At 46.5% G+C, this 18,951-nt stretch overlaps 1 protein-coding gene across 3 annotated transcripts in view; it reads right to left on the minus strand.

Annotated features, from left to right (window-relative positions):
- The window catches only part of galm (galactose mutarotase), a 97,368-nt gene that overhangs the window by 15,906 nt on the left and 62,511 nt on the right, over positions 1-18,951 (minus strand). For all 3 annotated transcript variants that reach the window (XM_072504344.1, XM_072504351.1, XM_072504335.1), the window contains one exon: positions 16,328-16,409. In XM_072504344.1, coding sequence (XP_072360445.1) covers positions 16,328-16,409 — 82 coding nt within the window. The remainder of the gene's footprint in view (positions 1-16,327; positions 16,410-18,951) is intronic.

Raw genomic sequence — 18,951 nt, forward strand, 5'->3', positions numbered from 1 at the left:
TAGTCGACGAACGGTTGCCACCTCCGGGCGAACTCTAACATTGACCATCTCAAGACAGAGAAAGCTAGCCATGTCAGTTAGCCAGGTCTACGACTTCGGGGGCTTTGAGTCCCTCCAAGCTAATAGTATCCGTCAATGGGCTACCAGGGAAGCAAAGGCTAGAACGTCTGCCTCTTTCGCCTCCTGGATTCCCAGGTCTTCCGACACTCTGAAAATCGCCACCTCCGGACTCGGTGCCACCCTTGTTTTTAACACCTTGGACATGACATCCGCAAACCCCTGCCAGAATCCCCTAAGCTTGGGGTATGCCCAGAACATATGGACATGGTTCGCTGGCCCTCCCGCACATCTTGCACACCTATCTTCTACCCCAAAGAACCTGCTCATCCGAGCCACTGTCATGCGAGCCCGGTGAACGACCTTGAACTGTATCAGGCTGAGCTTGGCACATGATATGGACACGTTAACTCTACTCAACGCGGCAGGTCATTTTTAAAACCGTTACTGTAGCACCCAATCATGTATTGTAAGCAGTATCAATCTGAGGGATACGCTAAAGTTTGGGGCAGCTGCCGCAGAGGTGCAATGGGAAAGGTTGCTGTCTAAGACCCTTCATCAATAGTGCACTGAGGGCTGGAAATTGTATCGTTACCCCTTGGGCTGTACCTCACATTGAAAATATACGGTGAATATTACATGTAACACAGTTGTATTGCGCTCCTCAGAGTGTAATGATTGATGAAGTCAACTTAAATACTTTTGTACTATTTGTGATGATCATTTTGAAATGTCAGGAATATTTCTTTGACTGCACTGAGGCACCTGAAGGCTATGGGAAGATTTAATAGAGGAGTTCATATTTATGAAGGATTTTGATAGAGTAAGTAACAAAAAGAATTGTTTCCAATGGTAGGAGAGTTGGTAACCAGAAGATGCAGCTTTAAAGGCCATTGCCAATGAAGAGGATTCTTTTTAATGTTGTCAGTTGTTAAGAGCTGGAATGTGCTGCCTGACAGACTGGGAGAAGCCGAATCATTGGGAAATACTTGAAATGGAAATTGCGGGGCTGTGGGGAAATGAGTAATAGAGTCGGCCGAATTGGATAGCCCTTTCAAAGAGTCTGCACAGGCAGAGTGAGTATGATGGCTTGCTTCTGCACTGTGATTCCAGGATGTCGTAGAATCATGGCTCAGTCAATTCTGATACCAAATGGAATAAAACTGCCTGTGGTGTCTTTCTAGTAGTTACTATCTTTATTTCAGTTGTGACTGTCAAAACTCTGTAAAACAGGTTAATGTTTTTTGGTTTTGACCTTTTATCAGCACTTAATACTGAAAAAATAAGACAGTTCTTAAGTATCACTGAGCGAGCAGAAAACAGCATTTGTCATCACAAAGGTGGAAGTTGAATAGTCCAACAACTGCCTATTGGGAAAGGTGAAAACTGGTAGGTGGGCAATAGAGTAGAAAAATTCAGCTCAGGAAGGCAATTCGAATGAATGTGAAAATGCGTGAGATGTTTAACAAGCTGGGAAAGAAGCACACACAGTGTAGCCACCTGGGTTGGCCAACTCCCGATTTAAAATGGAGAACAGCAAAGGCTGAAGGGAAATTCAGCCAACACAGGCAGAAACCAGCAGGTGCCAGTTTACTGTGTATTAAACTCTGCAAAAGCCCAGACAGCATCGATACAAGCAGCCATCTGCATAATAATGTAGCAGCCATCTACGTGCTGATGAGCGATCCCCGGGAACAATCGCAACATTTGGGACAAACAAAGCTAAGCTAGACTCCCCGGCGCCAGCAGGAGCCAACACAAAAGAGGTTAACGTACACCTCAAGACCGCCCATCGATCAGGGAACCGCTCCAGTATTGGAGAAATCGAACCAAGTAATTGGAACAAAGTCCAATCACTTGGAACCAGGTACAGGGTCCGCCCCGAAAGGCGGGAAACCCTTGGGGACTACAAAGTTAAGCCCCCAAGTTGAAATCGTTCTTCTTGATCGGGTCACTCAGCAACGCAAACCAACCTTGACCGTGACCGGTGCAGCTGCCACCGATATCCAGTAAGTCTTAAGTCAACGCTCGCTACGAGATAGGCGTTCCTGGCTACCAATCCGTACCAACTTCGAATCCCGCAGACTCAGAACCAGAACGAAAGGCCATTTGTTCCACTGACCTGGTGGGCCAGTCAGAAGCGAAGTATAGGCATGTTAGTCATAGAAGTAGCTTAGACGTAGAATTTGTGCATGAGTAGCAATTACTGTGTATAATAAATGTGCTTTGATTTGAATCTTACTAATCGGTGTATTGAGTTATTGATCATTACTTGAACTTGAACCTCGTGGCGGTATCATAAAGATACCTGGCGACTCGAGAGCAAAGGTTATAAAACAGAGCCAATTGAACCAAACAAAAGTTAGCAACAACAGAACATGCACCAGAAAAAATAACGTCCTCTAGATGTTCTGACATGAAAATAGTGGATTGTGAAAAAACTGGAATTTCCCATTCATGCCCGGTGAACAGGCCAACATGCAGGACACCGCATCCATGGGCTGGATTCTCCGCAGCCCCGCGCCAAAATCGCATTTGACACGGGGGCAGCGAATCCAATTTCATGCCGAAATCGGGCCCGGCACCGCCGGTGTCCGGCGCTTCTCGCTGTGTTCGTGGAGTATTCCGCACGGCTGGGGGGCCATTGCCAGAGGCCCGCCCAGCGATCCTCTGCCCCCGACCAGCCGAGTTCCCGACGGCGCAATTCTAACCACCTATCGCCGTTCAGGAAGCTCGCCTGGTGGGGGGCGGGGGGGGGGGGAAATCGGACACTGTGGAGGGGGAGGCCTTATGGGCAGCCAGGGGACAGATCGGGGCGGTTGGATCTTCGGGTGCACAGCCGATTGGGGGGGACCTACATTTCTCATCTGCCTCCGTGGTTCGAGGCCGCCGCCATGCGCATGTGCGGACTCAAAACCGGAAGTGCGGGAGCCCGTATCCGCAGCTAAAGCTGCGTGAGTTACTCCGGGTCCCTGCTAGCCCCCTGCGGGTGTGTGAATTGGCTGATCTTTTTTATAGGAAACTCCAGAGTCAAACGCCAGCATTTTTATGCCGGCGTGGGGACATAGTACCATATTGGGAGAATCCAGCCCCACATTCTTAACAGAATATGCCTTCTGGTAAAGGAGTGAATTCTCCACCTCCCCAGCCGCATGTTTCTCACTGTGCCATCGCTGCCAGTGGGATTCTCCCTTCCCGCCACTGGCCTATGGGATTTCCCATTGTAGGCACTCTCACGCCACCGGGAAACCCGCGGGTGGGAGTGCGCTGCCGGCAGAACAGAGAATCCTGCCGGCAGACACTTCACCCCAGAATCTCCATGGTCTAATAGTCTGGCATATTGGATGCAATTTGTCCCCATATTGGTTCAGTAGGTATATTCTCAGCTCTGGAGCAGAAGGTCTTGGTTCAAGTCTTGATACAGAGGTATAAGCACCTCTGCACTGACATTTCAGTGTTGAAGAAGTGCTGCACTGTTGGAGGTATAGGCCCAATCTGCCCTCTCAAATAGACATAAAAGACCCCAAAGCATTATCTTGAAGAGCAAGTGGTGTTTCCCCTGCTGTCATGGCCAATGTTCATCTTTTAGCCAGCAGATTATTTGGTTAACGTTTATGGGACCTTGCTGAGTGCAAATTAGCTATCATGATTCTTACATTACAACAGTCAATGACACTTTAAAAGCACACAATTGGCATTAAAGCCCTTTGGACTGTCCTGTAACCATGAAAGGCAATGCATAAATCCAAGTTTTTTTTAAAAAAGAGATATTTCACAGTGGCACACTACCAATGTCTTGTAACTACTTGTAATGTTTACCTCCTCTGAAGGCCATTTGTACATCCTTGAACCAACATCAAAAAGATTAGCTTTTTTTGTTTAGAGGGCTATGATGTTATTGCCTACAAAGTACTTACTACACTTCAAAAGTAAATGATTGGCAGTGAATCATTTTGAAACAGCCAAGAGGATGTGAAAGACAAATCTCGTCATTGCACCGGAGTCAGAACATTGTGGGTTCATGTCCGACAACACAAAGTCTAGAATGACACTTCAGTACAGTACTGAGGAAGTGCTGCACTCTCCGAGGTACAGTCTTTTGAATGAAACATTAAACCTAGGCCCTGTCTGCTCTCTCAGTTGACTCATTTTGAATAAGGATAGGGGGGCTCTCTGCTGTCCTGCCCAATATTTATGCTCTATCAGCATCACGAAACACAGAGTACCTGGTCACTATCACACAGGTGTTTGCGGGATCTTACTCTGTGTAAATTGGTTGCTGCCTTCCTACATTACAATAATGACTACACTTCAAAAGCATTTCATTGGCTGTTAAGCACTTTGGAATATGGTGAGGTTGTGAAAGGAAGCCCGCTTTGATCAAAGGAATGCTTTGAAAAGAATGTTGTCTTTCCTCCATTGCAAATATTTCCTTTTGTTAACTTTAGTGTCCTCCCAACTCTCCTCCGCTAGTTGTCCACAGCCCTAGGTGGGGTATGATCTTCCCGGTGTGGGGGTCTCTGTTAATTTGCCCAAGGGGCCATTGTTTCATGTATGTGACTGGCTGGTGGCAAACCAATGACAAAATGACAGGATGTGCAGGTAAAGTTAGGAGTAAGGTTAGGAGGGTTACGGGGATAGGGTGGAAATGAGGGCTTAGGTGGGTCGGTGTAGACTTGATGGGCCGAATGGCCTCCTTCTGCACAGTATGTTCTATGTTCAACTCTGCCTATCGGAAAACCGGTGATGTTTGGGTCGCCTGACTTTCCCTCCTCACCAACACCTTTGGCTGGAAAATTCCTTGGAGCTGTTCCCGCTCCTCCAACACTTCTTGAAGTGCAGTGAGCACCACATTTACATGCATAAACAGAGCCTCTGCCATGCTTCCAGCAATGTTACACTGACTGATCTGAAGCAGCTTCAAAGAATTTTCTGGCTTATCTTACAACATTGTCTCTATTTCTTCCAATCCATCTCCTCTCCCCTTTGCAATCCTTAATTGAAAAATATACCGCAATGATCTACATGTCCAGCTCAGCCCGAACTGCTCAACAGGATCTGAAATCCAGCGGGGACTCAGACTCAAATTGCCAGTTTTGAGTCACTGTATCTGTCATACACTGTAGCCTGAACACGTTCTCAACCCACATTTCGCAGTGCTCAGTTCAAGTATCACATGACTTATTGGAAAGCTTCAAGGAGCTGCAACATCTACAATTTCCTCCCACGGAATGGCTCATTGATCTGAACAGTTTTTTTTTTTAAAAAATCACAATTATACAAATCACCCCAGTTAAATGCAAGGGGATTCAAAAGCAATTAGCTGAATAATGCCAGATTTTTACATCAACTGGCGATAGAGATGAATTAACTTGACAGCTATTTAGGTTAAAAGGCAAGTTGTGCTAATGGGCAGTTACTGTATGTGGCAACATTCAAAGGTGTCACAACACAGTACAATCCTCAGGATGCATTACAGCAGCTCACCAAGAGCTTATTTGGCAGAAACTTACAAACCAGAGACCCCCCCCCCCCCCCCCCCCTCCCCCATCACTTAGAAGGTGGAGGAGCAGCAGGTGCATGGGAACCCAATCATCGCTGAGACACACTGGGCTGGATTCTCCGCCGGCAGGATTCTCCATTTTGCCGGCGCCCGGGGGTTTCCCGACGGCATGGGGCTGCCCCACAATGGGAAACCCCATTGACCGGCCGGCGTAACGGAGCATCCCGCTGGCAGGTCGGGGAATCCAGCCCATTGTTTCAATTCGTACAGATGATATCGTTGGAACCTGGAGCTCCCTACCAGCACTACTGAGATACCTTAGCCCATCGGTTCATGAAGACGGCAACTAGCCACCGCCTTCTCAATGGCCTTGCTAGTTTTGCCCATTTATCCAAATGAATTCAAGGAAAGCATCGCTGAGTAATTCTGGTTCTAATGCTCAAAATAGAACGGTATGCCATTTGGCAAGCAACATCAAAATCTCATCATCAGTAGCAAATTATTTAACAGAGCAATAGGATTTAATAATTTGGCGAACAGACAGGCATCAAGCAGCACGTACTCAGCAATAACCTAGTCACGGACATTCCACCAAGGCCACTTAGCTGCTGACCTCATTACAGCCTTGGTCCAAACATGGGACAAAAAAGCTGAACTCGTGAGGTGAGGTGAGAGTGACCAAGTGTAGCATCAAGGAGGCAGAGCAAAACTAAAATCAATGGGAATCAAGGAGAATACTCTCCACTGGTTGGAGTCATACCTAGCACAAAGGAAGATGATTGTGGTTGTTGGAGATCAATCCAGTCTGGGACTGCAGAAGTTCCTCAGGATATGTCCTAGATCCAACCACCTTCAGCTGCTTCATCAGTGACCTTCCCTCCATCATAAGGTCAAACGTGGGGGTGTTCACTAATGATTGCGCATTGTTCAGCACCATTCAAGGCTCCACAGATAATGCAGCAGTCTGAGTCCCTATGTAGCAAGACCTGGACATTATTTAAGCTCGGGTTGATAGTGGCAAATAACTTAACTGGACCAGCCATATAAATATTGTGGCTACAAGGGCAGGCCAGAGGCTGGGAATTCTGTGGACAGTAACTAAACTCCTGACTCCCAAACCAGTCCTCCATCTACAAGGCACAAGTCAGGAATGTTCCTTTGATAGCACCTTCCAAACCCATGACCTCTACCATCTAGAGGGCCAAGGGTAGCAGATACAGGGAACACCTCTGCAAATACCCCTCCAAGTCAGAAACCATCCTGACTAGGATATTTGTCGCCGTTCCTTCACTGTCGCTGGGTCAATATACTGGGACTCTCCTCCTAATAGCACAGTGGGTGTACCTAGAACACGTGGACTGCAGCAGTTCAAGGAGGCAGCTCACCACCACCTTCTCAAGGGCAATTCGGGATGGACAATAAATGTTAGCCTAGCCCGCAAAGCCTATATCCCTTGAATAAATTTTTTAAAAGTATGATATTCCTCTTATTAAATTACCATACATCTGCTTTATTTGTGGATAAATGAATGTTGTATGAACACATCAAAGGAAATTAAGGGTGGGAAATGAATGCTGGCCTTGGCAGTGATGCCCCATCCCAAGCAAGAATTAAAAAAACAAGCTCTGGATTTAATTGTAGGATATAAAGCTGGGCAGGCAGAAGGGGTATCAGCTGGCGAGCATTTCGATGGCAGTGATCATAATTAGATTAGTAGTTATGGAAAAGAGCATAGATAGACAAAGAACTAAAGTTTGGAGCTGGGATGAAATGCGATTTGGCAGCTATTTGAAAGTAAATCAGTGTAAGAGGAGTGAGAGGCATTAAAAGAGGAGATGGAGAGAGAGTCATGTGGCGCAGTGGTTAGCACTGGGAGAGTCATGTGGTGCAGTGGTTAGCACTGGGACTACGGCGCTGAGGACTCGGGTTCAAATCCCGGCCCTGGGTCACTGTCCGTGTGGAGTTTGCACATTCTCCCCGTGTCTGCGTGGGTTTCGCCCCCACAACCCAAAGATGTGCAGGTTAGGTGGATTGGCCAGGCTAAATTGCCCCTTAATTGGAAATAAAAAATAATTGGGTACTCTAAATTTAAAAAAAGAGGCGCTGGAGAGGAATCAGAACAGATATGCTCCCAGAAAGAAAAAGGATGAGTTTCCCAAGTCTAGATCACCCTAGATGTCAAAGAGCATACAGAGTCGGATAAGGCGAAAAGAAAAGCTTATATCAGAGACAGATAGCTCAATACTGCAGAAAGCCTACAGGAGTATCAAAAGTGCGGGGGTGAAATAAAACAGGAAATTAGGGAAGCAAAGGGAATGCATGAAGAAATAGTGGCAAATAAAAATCAGGGAAACCCCAAAAATGCTTTACAAATATCCCAGAAGAGGATGAGTAAGCAAGTACAGGGTCGATCAGCTGGCAATACAAAACCAGGTGGGGTTTCTACAAGTGTTCAAATAGGAAGCTAGTAGTGTCGGTCTGCTGGAGAATTCACCCAAAAAATGACTGTCATTTTGGGCAAGATAATCAGTGCAAATAAATTCCCATTGCGTTCTTCCCACACTTAGTCATTTTTTTGGAGGGGAGCACCAGCACAGAGAGGCGGGGCCTAAACACGTTGGCGAGCCCAACTTCCCAAAGATCCGAGCGCCATTTTTAAGAGGTGCCACGATCTCAAAGTGACAGTTAAGCACCCAGCCCCCCACAATATGGCCGGCATCGGGGCTTCAGGCCCCGCCCCGCTGTCACGCACACATCCAAGGATCGCTTGCATCAGGGCCTTCCCTCTTCTCACTGGCATCAGGCCCCCACCCCCAGGTGAGCGACACCCCATTATGGGGTCGCCAATTGCCTCCTTCATTCACCATTTTCTTCATGCCCTGTCCCTTGGCAGTGCTGCCCCAAGCTCCCTGGCAACCTGGCAGTGCCCCAGGCACCCTGGCAATGCCAACCTTCTAGTGCCAGGTTGGTACTGCCCTGCCATGTCCCAGACCACTAGATGGCTCCAATGTCATCAGAAACCCCAGTGTGGTCATCACATCTGGTCTCCGGTGATGGAGACCATGATCGGTCGGTGAGTCTCGATGTCGGGGATTTCGACTATGGTCTTTTTTATGAAGTTCGTGTCATCCCAGTTGGGCGTGTACATGTTTACCAGAACTACCGGTGCCTCTGTCTAGGACACCACTGACCATGACATACCGTCCCCCATGGTCCATAATTGTCCTTGTTGCCGTGAACACCGTCCTCTTTCTAATCAGTATGGCTACTCCCCTAACCCTCGTCCCATAACACGAGTGATACGTCTGTCCCACCCAGCCCTTCCTTACCCGCAGTCGGTCCTTCTCCCTCAGATGTGTCTCTTTCAGGAAGACTATGTCGGCTTTCAAACTTCTTAAGTGAGCGAAGACTCTGGATCTTTTCACTGGGCCATTAAGTCCCCTGACATTCCAGGGATAATCCTGGTGGGGGGGGTTTTGTCCCGTTTCCTGCGGGTTCAACCAAACCTACCTGGTGGATGCGCTTCTGCACTACATGGTTTCCCTTTGTTAAGGGGCCGCCCAAAATGGCTGTGGTCATCATTCTCATCAGGAGGTCGGGCCCCTGCACTCTGGGTTCTCCCTTTGTTTAGGGACCCTCCAAAGTGGCTGCTTGCGGCGTCACCTTGTTCTCTCAACCTGCACCTTACCTGCTGAAGCCAATCCGAATACCAACCGTTTCTTCCCTTTGTGTTCCTTCCCCCCCTGCCCGTTTCGCCCCCTCCCCATCTTAGCGTTCCCTCTCCCTATCCCGGTGTCTCTCCTCCTCCACCCCCCCCCCCGCTCATGTGTCCATTAAGATTTATTTTTCTTTCTCTTTCCTCCTCTGTTCGGCCTTCATCGCTGCCTCGCCTGCCCCTTATACAGGCCGTTTGACCAAACAAACTCGTCCGCCTCCACCGGGGTGTAGAAATAATGTTCCTTATTCTGGAACGTGACCTAGAGCCTGGCTGGGAACAGCATTCCGAATCTTACCCCATTCTTGTACAGGGTCGATTTCGCCTGGTTAAATTCGGCCCTGCGTTTTGTCAAGTCCGCCCCAATGTCCTGATAGTCCCGGATTCTGTGTCCTTCCCAGCTACTCGCCTTGGTCTGTCTCACCTGCCTCAGGATCCTCTCACGATCCTGGTATCGATGTAGTTTCGCGATGATCACTCTCGGTTGTTCTCCTGCCTTGGGTTTTGGCCAGAGCGACCTGTGCGCTCTGTCGATCTTCGGGGGGTTGGTGAAGCTGTCTCTCCCGACCTGGTTGCCCAGCATTTGTGTGACGTAGCCTGGTGGGTCCCTGCCCTCAATACCCTCTGGCAGGCCAACAATTCGAATGTTCTGGCATCGGGACCTATTCTCCTGGTCCTCGACTTGCCCCTTCAAGCTCCCCTGGACCACCACCAACCTTTTGACGTCTGCCTTTAGGGCGATGATCCTGTCGCTCTGGTCCATCGATGCCTTCTCCAGCTCCTGGATCGTTTTTTCTTGCGCTTCCACCTTCCCTTTTTGCATAGAGACCATCGTCTCTGTAACGACCACCTTAATTTCTACCTTTATCACCTCTCTCATCGCAGCCCGTTTCTTCGTAAGGAATGTCTTCCATCTGTCTCCAGGTGGTGGTTGGGGGGGGGGGGGGAGGCTGATGCTCAGGTCGTCGGCCTCCCTCTCCCTTGGGTGGCCGGGGTCCCCGCCGGTTCGTCCACCTGCTGCGCGTGGCCTTTTTCACCGCTTCTGCCGTCCCTTCGACCTCCCGTTTGCTAGCATGCTGGTTCTATTCCTTTCCTTTCTCGATTAAGGGCGAGTTGCTTTCAAATTTTCGGGCAGAATTAGTCTAAAAGTGCCCATTTGGTTAAAGTCTGGAGGAGACCACCTGATGTGCGTCTACTCAGTACATCACTGTCACCGGAAGTCGATAGAGCAAATATTGAAGGATTTATATTTTTGAAAATAGATAAATTGCCAGGTCCAGAGAAAATGTATTCCAGGCTCCTCAGAGAAGCAATGGAGGAAATCTCATCGTTCTCCAATCCACTCTAGCTTACAGGCATTATGTTGGAGGACCACAGGACTGCTAATGTTATATAATTGCTTAAAGTCGAAGGAAGGTGCTTCACGGCGCCGAGGACCCAGGTTTGATCCTGGCCCCGGGTTACTGTCCATGTGGAGTTTGCACATTCTCTCCGCGTTTGCGTGGGTCTCACACCCACAACTCAAAAAGATGCGCAGGGTAGGTGGATTGACCATGCTAAATTGGGTACTCCAAATTTATATATTTTTTAAAAATCAAAGGAAGGGATTTGCAGACCAGTCAGCTGAACCTTAGTGAAATCTTATTGGGAACCGTTCCGGGGGTAGTCTCAGTTGCTATTTCGAAAGGAATAGATTAAACAAGAGCTGTTAACACAGATTTGTTAAAGGAAGGTCCTGTCAGACAAACTCAATTACATTTTTTTTGAGAAGGTGACAGGAGGGTCAAGGGGGTAGTGCATTTGATGCAGTCTACATGGATTTTAGCAACACTTATGATAAGGTCTCACATGGCAGACTGGTCCGAAAAGTAACAGCCTTTGTGGAATCCAAGGGCATGTGGCCAGTTCGAACAAAAATTAGCTCAGTGGCAGGAAGCAAAGGGTTATATAATGGTTGGTGGGTGTTTTTGTGATTGCAAGGCTATTTCCAGTGGGTTTCTGCAGGGCTCAGTAATAAGTTCCTTTTTCTTGTGGCCTCAATCAATGATTCAGATTCAAATGTAAAGGCATACTTAAGGAAACAGTTTGCAGATGATGTAAAAGTTGATTATGCAGTTGATAATGAGAAAGGAAAACTGTAGACTGCAGGAAGCTAGCATCAGATTGCACCCCTGACTCTATGACATTTAAAAATTAATTGGATATGCCTAATGCCCGGCAAGTTATAGGGCTATGGACAAGAGCTGGAATTTGGTAGGATCATTCTTTTTCAGTTGGCACAGACACAATGGGTGAAGTGGCCTCCTTCTGTGCTGTAAACTTTGAAACAAAAATGAGATGAAAATCGCTTATTGTCACAAGTAGGCTTCAAATGAAGTTACTGTGAAAAGCCCCTAGTCGCCACATTCCGGCACCTGTTCGGGGAGGCTGGTACGGGAATTGAACCGTGCTGCTGGCCTGCCTTGGTCTGCTTTCAAAGCCAACGATTTAGCCCTGTGCTAAACCAGCCCCATTTTCCATGTTTCTATAGTTAATTTTACAATTGGCATCAGAGTTCGTCATTCTGCCAAGCATTAAAAAGGATGCGAGTAACCTAGGAAATAAATAATGCGAGTTTAAAATTATACGCTTCACAAAACAATTTACCGTGAGTGCAAGATTAAAGGAAAGCTTCCCACACAATGTTTGCTTATTGTACTCTGACTTTTTCATATACGTATGTTAGAATGCATTACTAACATGTATTAAAACCAGAGAAATTAACAGCACAGAATGATGCCAACAATCGTTCTATCGTGTCTATGCAGGTTCTTTGTTAGAGCAACCACAAACTACTCCTACTGTTCTGCGCTCACCTCATTGCCCTGTATCTTCCTCTGCTTGGTCCACTTGTCCCTTAAAAGATGCAACAGTCTCAACTACCCACTGTGCTAAAGCAGCTTACATTCCAATACCTCTCTGCATAAATAAATTAATCATCACTCTCCTCACTCTTTGGCTAATAGTTTTAAATTGAAGACACCTCTATCAATGAATCCTAATCAAAGCAAACAGTGCTTCTCCATGCCTCTGTGGCTCAATTTAAAAAAATATTTTTTTAAATTGGAACTTCAAATATTCTGTGGCTCAATTGGTCAGCATGGTCGACTGTTAACTGATCAGTTGGTGGTTTGAGACCATCCAGGGACAGAGCCATCGCTGTTTACTCCCCATCAGCACTGATTGTCTCACAGTTCCGGATTGTTGTTTGGTACAATATCAGCAACAAGATATCCCCATCAAAACACTTAAGAATTTTATAAAACTATGAAATCTCACTTTAGCCTTCTCTACTCCAATGGAAATAGCATCACGGCTTACTTCATAAATATACTTCCCCATCCCTGGTAATCTAACACCATGCAGAAACAACAAAATGATGAAATAAAAAGGTGAAATATTTGTTGGAACAGATATGTGCTCAGTAGAATCATAGAATCCCTACAGTGTAGAAGGACGCCATTCAGCCCATCGAGTCTGCTCCAACACTCTGAAAGAACATTATACACAGGCCCACGCCCCCTCCCTATCCCCGTAACCGCAACTAACGTTTTGGGCACTAAAGGGCAATTTGGCTTGGCCAATCCACCTGACCTGCATATCTTTGGACTGTGGGAGGAAACTGGAGCACCCGGAGTAACCCACGCAGACCCGGGTAGAACGTGCAAACACCACACAGTCATCCATGGTCAGAATCGAACCCGGGTCCCTAGCCCTGTGTGCCAGCGTACTACCAAAAGTAAGCGAAAGAAACAGCCAAACTCCATTTGGGCAATTGCATCGCTCCAGTTTCAATTATCAGTGTATATTCAGGATTACTATGTTCCTGCCCTTTGATAACATAGGAATATGAGTAGACCATTTAACCCCGCAAACCCATTCCACCATTCAACAAGATCATAGCTGATCTGTGACCAAGCCTCATGTATCCGCTGTGGTCCCATGTCCTTTATTACCTTTGGTTATCTAAAATCTATCAATCTCAGACTTAAAATTAACAATTGATTGCTCATGTGGTGAATGGAAGAAATTGTTATATATACATTGTACTTTATGGGACTTCTGGTGACTTATGGGACTTGCATGGTGCGAGTGGTCGCACGCAGGGCACTTCCTGCTTTAAGGCATAAAAAAAGAACTCTTTTACCCGAAATTGGGTGTAACTTCGACGGAAAAGTATAACTGAAGGTCGGAGGAGAAGTTCCCGCCGGGAGTAGTATGTTTGCCGGTTACCAAACCCAGCAGAAGAAGGTGAAGGATCTAGCCAAGGAGTTGGAAGAGACAGGTTTCTCATCCGGTATCCCAACAATCATCATTGATTGATTTTGATTTATTGTCACATGTACCGAAGTACAGTGAAAAATATTTTTCTGCGGCCGGGGAAACGTACACAGTACGTACATAGTAGACATAAAGAATACGCAACAGAGAACATTGATAAATGGTACATCGACAAACAGTGATTGGTTAAAGTGCAGAACAAGGGCCAAACAAAGCAAATACATGAGCAAGAGCAGCATAGGGCGTCGTGAATAGTGTTCTTACAGGGAACAGATCAGTCCGAGGGGAGGTGTTGAGAAGTCTTGTAGCTGTGGGGAAGAAGCTGTTCCTAGGTCTGTTTGTGCGGGTCTTCAGACTGCTGTACCTTCTGCCTGATGGAAGGGTTTGGAAGAAGGCAATGCCTGGGTGGGAGTTGTCTCTGATAACGCTGTCTGCCTTCCTGAGGCAGCGGGAGGTGTCTACAGAATCAATGTGGGGGTGGCAAGCTTATGTGATGCATTGGGCTGAGTTCACCACACTCTGCAGTTTCTTGCGATCTTGGACCGAGCAGTTGCAAAACCAGGCTGTGATGCAGCCGGATAGGATGCTCTCCATCGCACATCTGTAGACGTTTGTGAGAGTCGATGCAGACATGCCAAATTTCTTTAGCTTCTGTAGGAAGTAGAGACGTTGTTGGGCTTTCTTGACTGTTACATCAACGTGAATGGACCAGGACAGATTGTTGGTGATGGTGACCCCAGGAACTTAAAGCTATCGATCATCTCCACTTCAGAGCCATTGATGCAGACGGGAGTGCGTGTCGTGCTGCGCTTCCTGAAGTCGATGATCAGTTCCTTGGTTTTTCCGACATTTAGAGACAGGTTGTTTTCGGTACAAAATGCAACTAGTGATTTATCTCCCATTTTCAGGGAGAGGCGATGCAGTGGTATTGCCACTGGACTAGTAATCCAGAAATCCAGGATAATGCTCTGGGGATCTGGGTTTAAATCCCACCATGGCAGATGGTGGAATTTAAATCAATAAAATATCTGAAATGAAAAGTGAAACCATTGTCGATTGTCACAAAATCCTATCTGGTTCACCAATGTCCTTTAGGAAACCTGCCGTCCTTACCTGGTCTGGCCTACACGTGACCCAGACCCACAGCAATGTGGCTGACTCTTAACTGCCCTTTGAAATGGCCTAGCAAGCCCTCAGTTTAACAGTCCTGTGGGTGTACCTACACGTCGGAAACTGCAGCGGTTCAAGAAGGCAGCTCACCACCACCTTCTCATGGACAACGAGACATGGGTGATCAATGCTGGCCTAACCAGCAATGCCCACACCTCATAGGTGAATTTAAAATCGAGTTCCAAACTTCTACCATCCTTTAACTACATTAAAGTTGAAGCATGACTTCTAGCCCCTTGTATTCTAGTTTTCTAGCTAGAAAGACCAGCATTCCATTAGCTTTTCAGGACCTGTTCATTTAGGTACCTGTCCGTTATCCCTACTTTCTGTCTCTTGCCACTCGGGCAATTTCCTAATCAGGTCAATAATCTGTCTTCAGTTCTATGAACTTCAACTGTAGCGAACAGTCTCTTCTTGGCTGCTCTATCAAATGCCTTCTATAATTCCATCAATAACATCCAGACATCCCTCATCACTACTGGAGTCTTGTGGCAGCACGGTAGCACAGTGGTTAGCACAGTAGCTTCACAGCTCCAGGGTCCCAGGTTCAATTCCCGGCTTGGGTCACTGTGCGGAGTCTTCACGTTCTTCCCTGTGTCTGCGTGGGTTTCCTCCGGGTGCTCCCACAGTCCAAAGAAGTGTGGGTTAGGTGGATTGGCCATGCTAAATTGCGTTTCGTGTCCAAAAAGGTTGGGTGGGGTTGCTGGGTTGCAGGAATGGAGGCGTGGGCTTGAGTGGGATTCTCTTTCCAGGGACCGGTGGCTGCCAAAGGTAGAGTGAGGAAGTCAGATGCGCAAATGGCCGAATGGCCTCCTTCTGCACTGTAAATGCTATGATTCTATGAGTCACCTCTTCCAAACATTGAATCAGGAGGAGGGCACTGTGGTTAGCACTGCTGCCTCACGGCGCTGAGGACCCGGGTTCAATCCCGGCTCTGGGTCACTGTATGTGGAGTTTGCACATTCTCCCCATGTCTGCGTGGGTCTCACCCCCACAACCCAAAGATGTGCAGGGTAAATGGATTGGCCACACTAAATTGGCCCTTAATTGGGGAAAAATAATTGGGTACTCCAAATTTATTTTTTAAAACATTGAATCAGGTTTGTTAGGCATGGCCTACCCTTCCTAAAAACTAATGCGGCTCTCTCTGATCCACTGAAAATTGTCAAGGTGTTCAGTCGATCCTATCTTTATATCTGGACTCTGCCAATTTCCAGACTACAGATGTTAGGCTAACTGGTCTATAATTCCCCGGCTTCCCTCTCGCACCTTTTCTTAAATAGGTAAAGCGACAGGCACGATTTTTAAATCTATAGGAATGGTTCCTGAATCAAGAGAACATTTAAAAGATTATAGTTAAGGCATCTGCACTGTTCTCACCTACTTTCTTTAAAATTCTGGGATTGGAATCATCTTCTACAGGGGATTTATCAGACTTTTGGTGCCAATATTTCCTTAATTACTGTTATTTTGCTTACATTGATTAGGGAGAGCCCCCGTTTCGGATTCAGTAATTCCTCATATGGGACTGAAATATAAAAGAGCAACATGCATATTCTTACCTGTTGGAATTGATGTCATATCGACTGGCAGGTAGCTCTTTGCTTCTATAGAAACCTCATGGTCATAGATGTTAGGGAATCCCTGAGTGGAGAGAGGAAAATGTGAAAATGCTAATATTACAACTATTTGCCTACAACTGAGAGCAGTATATTTCACCCAGATTTTCAAAACCTTCCATGGTCTCATCCCACGTTAGCTACAATCAGAATTCACTATTCCTCCAATTCTGGCCATTTGCACATGACTTCCTCACTCCACCATTGGCAGCCATGCCTAGAGTCGTTAAGGTCTTAAATACTGGAATCCCCCTCCCCCCCAAAAAAACTCTCTCTTCCTCTCCTTTTAAGACTCTCTTTAAAACCTACCTCTCCAAAGATTTTGGTCACCATTCCCAGTGTAATTTTCTTTGACTCAGTGTGAATTATTTTCTCATTACCGTTCTGCGGGGCACCCTGGGACTATGTCAAAAGGTGTCATATGAATGCAAGTTATTGTTTTGCTACATTAAAGGCATTACAGAAACACAAGTTGCTATTCCATCAGGATTAGATTATTTACAACTTGCCTGGTGCATTTGGAACGAAAATGCAAAAAGGTTTCAGCAGGTGCAAGAATAAATGAAACCTAGATTTTGGACTCAGTGCCACTGAGTGGATACAGTTGAAGGTTTCAGTTCCTGACTTGATTGGGTCATACTTGGGAGGTACCGATTGGATGTGCTGGCATATCCCATCCCCGTGGCGGGTGGGGGAATGGAATAATCAGAGGGGATGGTCAGGTCTATACACACCCGAGCCATCCCCAGTTTGTGTGGACCATACAGCTACGAGGAAAGGGGGGGGGGGGGGGGGGAAAGAGTGTCAGATTGGGCACATAATAAAGAACTAACAATAACGGGAAGAACAAGAGGAAACTCAATCAGTGAAATAACTATGAACCAAGGAAACACAATCATAAAATTTCATATTTCTGCAGATACATTTAAACTGGTGATGACAAACTCCTGTCTGTTCATCAGACTTCAGGGGTTGCATGGAGTGCCCTCTTTACTGGTTAAACATTTAAATTATCCAATTATATTTTTCCAATTAAGGAGCAATTTAGTGTGGCGAATTCTCCTAACCTGCACATCTTTGGGTTGCGGTGGTGAAACCCAGAGACATGGGGAGAATGGACAAACTCCACACAGTGACCCGGGGCCGGGATGGAACCCGGGTCCTCAGCGCCATAGGCTGCAGCGCTAACCGCTGCACCACCATGCGCCCCACTGATTATAATGTCATTCGCTAATTAATGCTTCATTAGCTTCACCACTGGGCTGGAAACGACCGTGTGACATGCTCTCAGCACTGACTGACTATGTGATCAGTTATCAGCCATCATTCTGTTTATAGCATTTATACCTGTCAGAAGGCTTGAACCCCACTCCTTTTAAAAAAAAATTTAGAGTACCCAATTCATTTTTTCCAATTAAGGGGCAATTTAGCGTGGCCAATCCACCTAGCCTGCACATCTTTGGGTTGTGGGGGCAAAACCCTCGCAAACACGGGAGAATGTGCAAACGCCACACGGACAGTGACCCAGAGACGGGATCGAACCTGGGACCTCGGCACCGTGAGGCAGCAGGGCTAACCCACTGCGCCACCGTGCTGCCCTTTGAACCTCACTCCTGAGATGTGAGCATAAAATCTTGACGAACACTCCAACACAGTACTCAGGAGTGCTGCACTGCCAGAGTTGCTGAATTTTGGATGAAATGCTTAACAGCCACCATTTGTCCTCAGGTGGACATAAAAGATATATCCATGCAGATTCTTTCATTCTTTTTTTCTTTCTTCCACCTTTGTTGGCAAGCAACCTTTCCAACAGAGGTTACGAAACGGGGAGCTAGCTTCTGGGACTGCCTGAACCAAAAGGAAACAGCCTCCATCAACGCTATGTTACTTTTATAAGTGGACAAAATATATACTATCTCAAAAATAATCAGTTTTCCAGAGGTCCAGTCCACATTTCCAGTTTGGATGCCCCCCACCCTTCATAGATACCCCGATGATGTTCATTTATGCTTATGCTCCCTGTAGAGACCAATAACTTTGAAAAGGAAGGAACTCCCATGAAGCTAACAAATAGACAAGATTTCACTCGTTTAAAACTTTTACTGCAACAAACAACTAAACCTAACATAATGCAAACATTAGCAGGCAAAGGATAATTCAAACAGGTACATTTTTAAATACAGCCAACTCCCACTGTTTGTGTCGCCTCCATTGTGATCTTGTTTATCCGCTCGAATCCAGTTGCAGTTCAAGCCCCTGAAAGTTCATTCATCCGCGATTAAAAACGCAACAATCGGGTGGATATCATCAATGTTGATACCAATCAATCCAGTCGAAACGGTAGTTAACAAGAATTCTGGTTTTAATCAGCTAGAATGTGCCCACCAGTAGCTCCTCCCGCACTGAGAGGCTGTCCCAGATCGATGGGTTATATACCTTCTCAGAGGGGCGGAGCCAACAACATCATCAACACAACAACAGTAACAGTGAGTAAATACAATAATATATACAACAGCCATACGTGGCTCACCACAAATGTAAAAGCTCAAACCAAAGAAGAAAAATGC

Source organism: Scyliorhinus torazame, chromosome 1, assembly GCF_047496885.1.
Source record: "Scyliorhinus torazame isolate Kashiwa2021f chromosome 1, sScyTor2.1, whole genome shotgun sequence".
Classification (NCBI taxonomy): domain Eukaryota; kingdom Metazoa; phylum Chordata; class Chondrichthyes; order Carcharhiniformes; family Scyliorhinidae; genus Scyliorhinus; species Scyliorhinus torazame.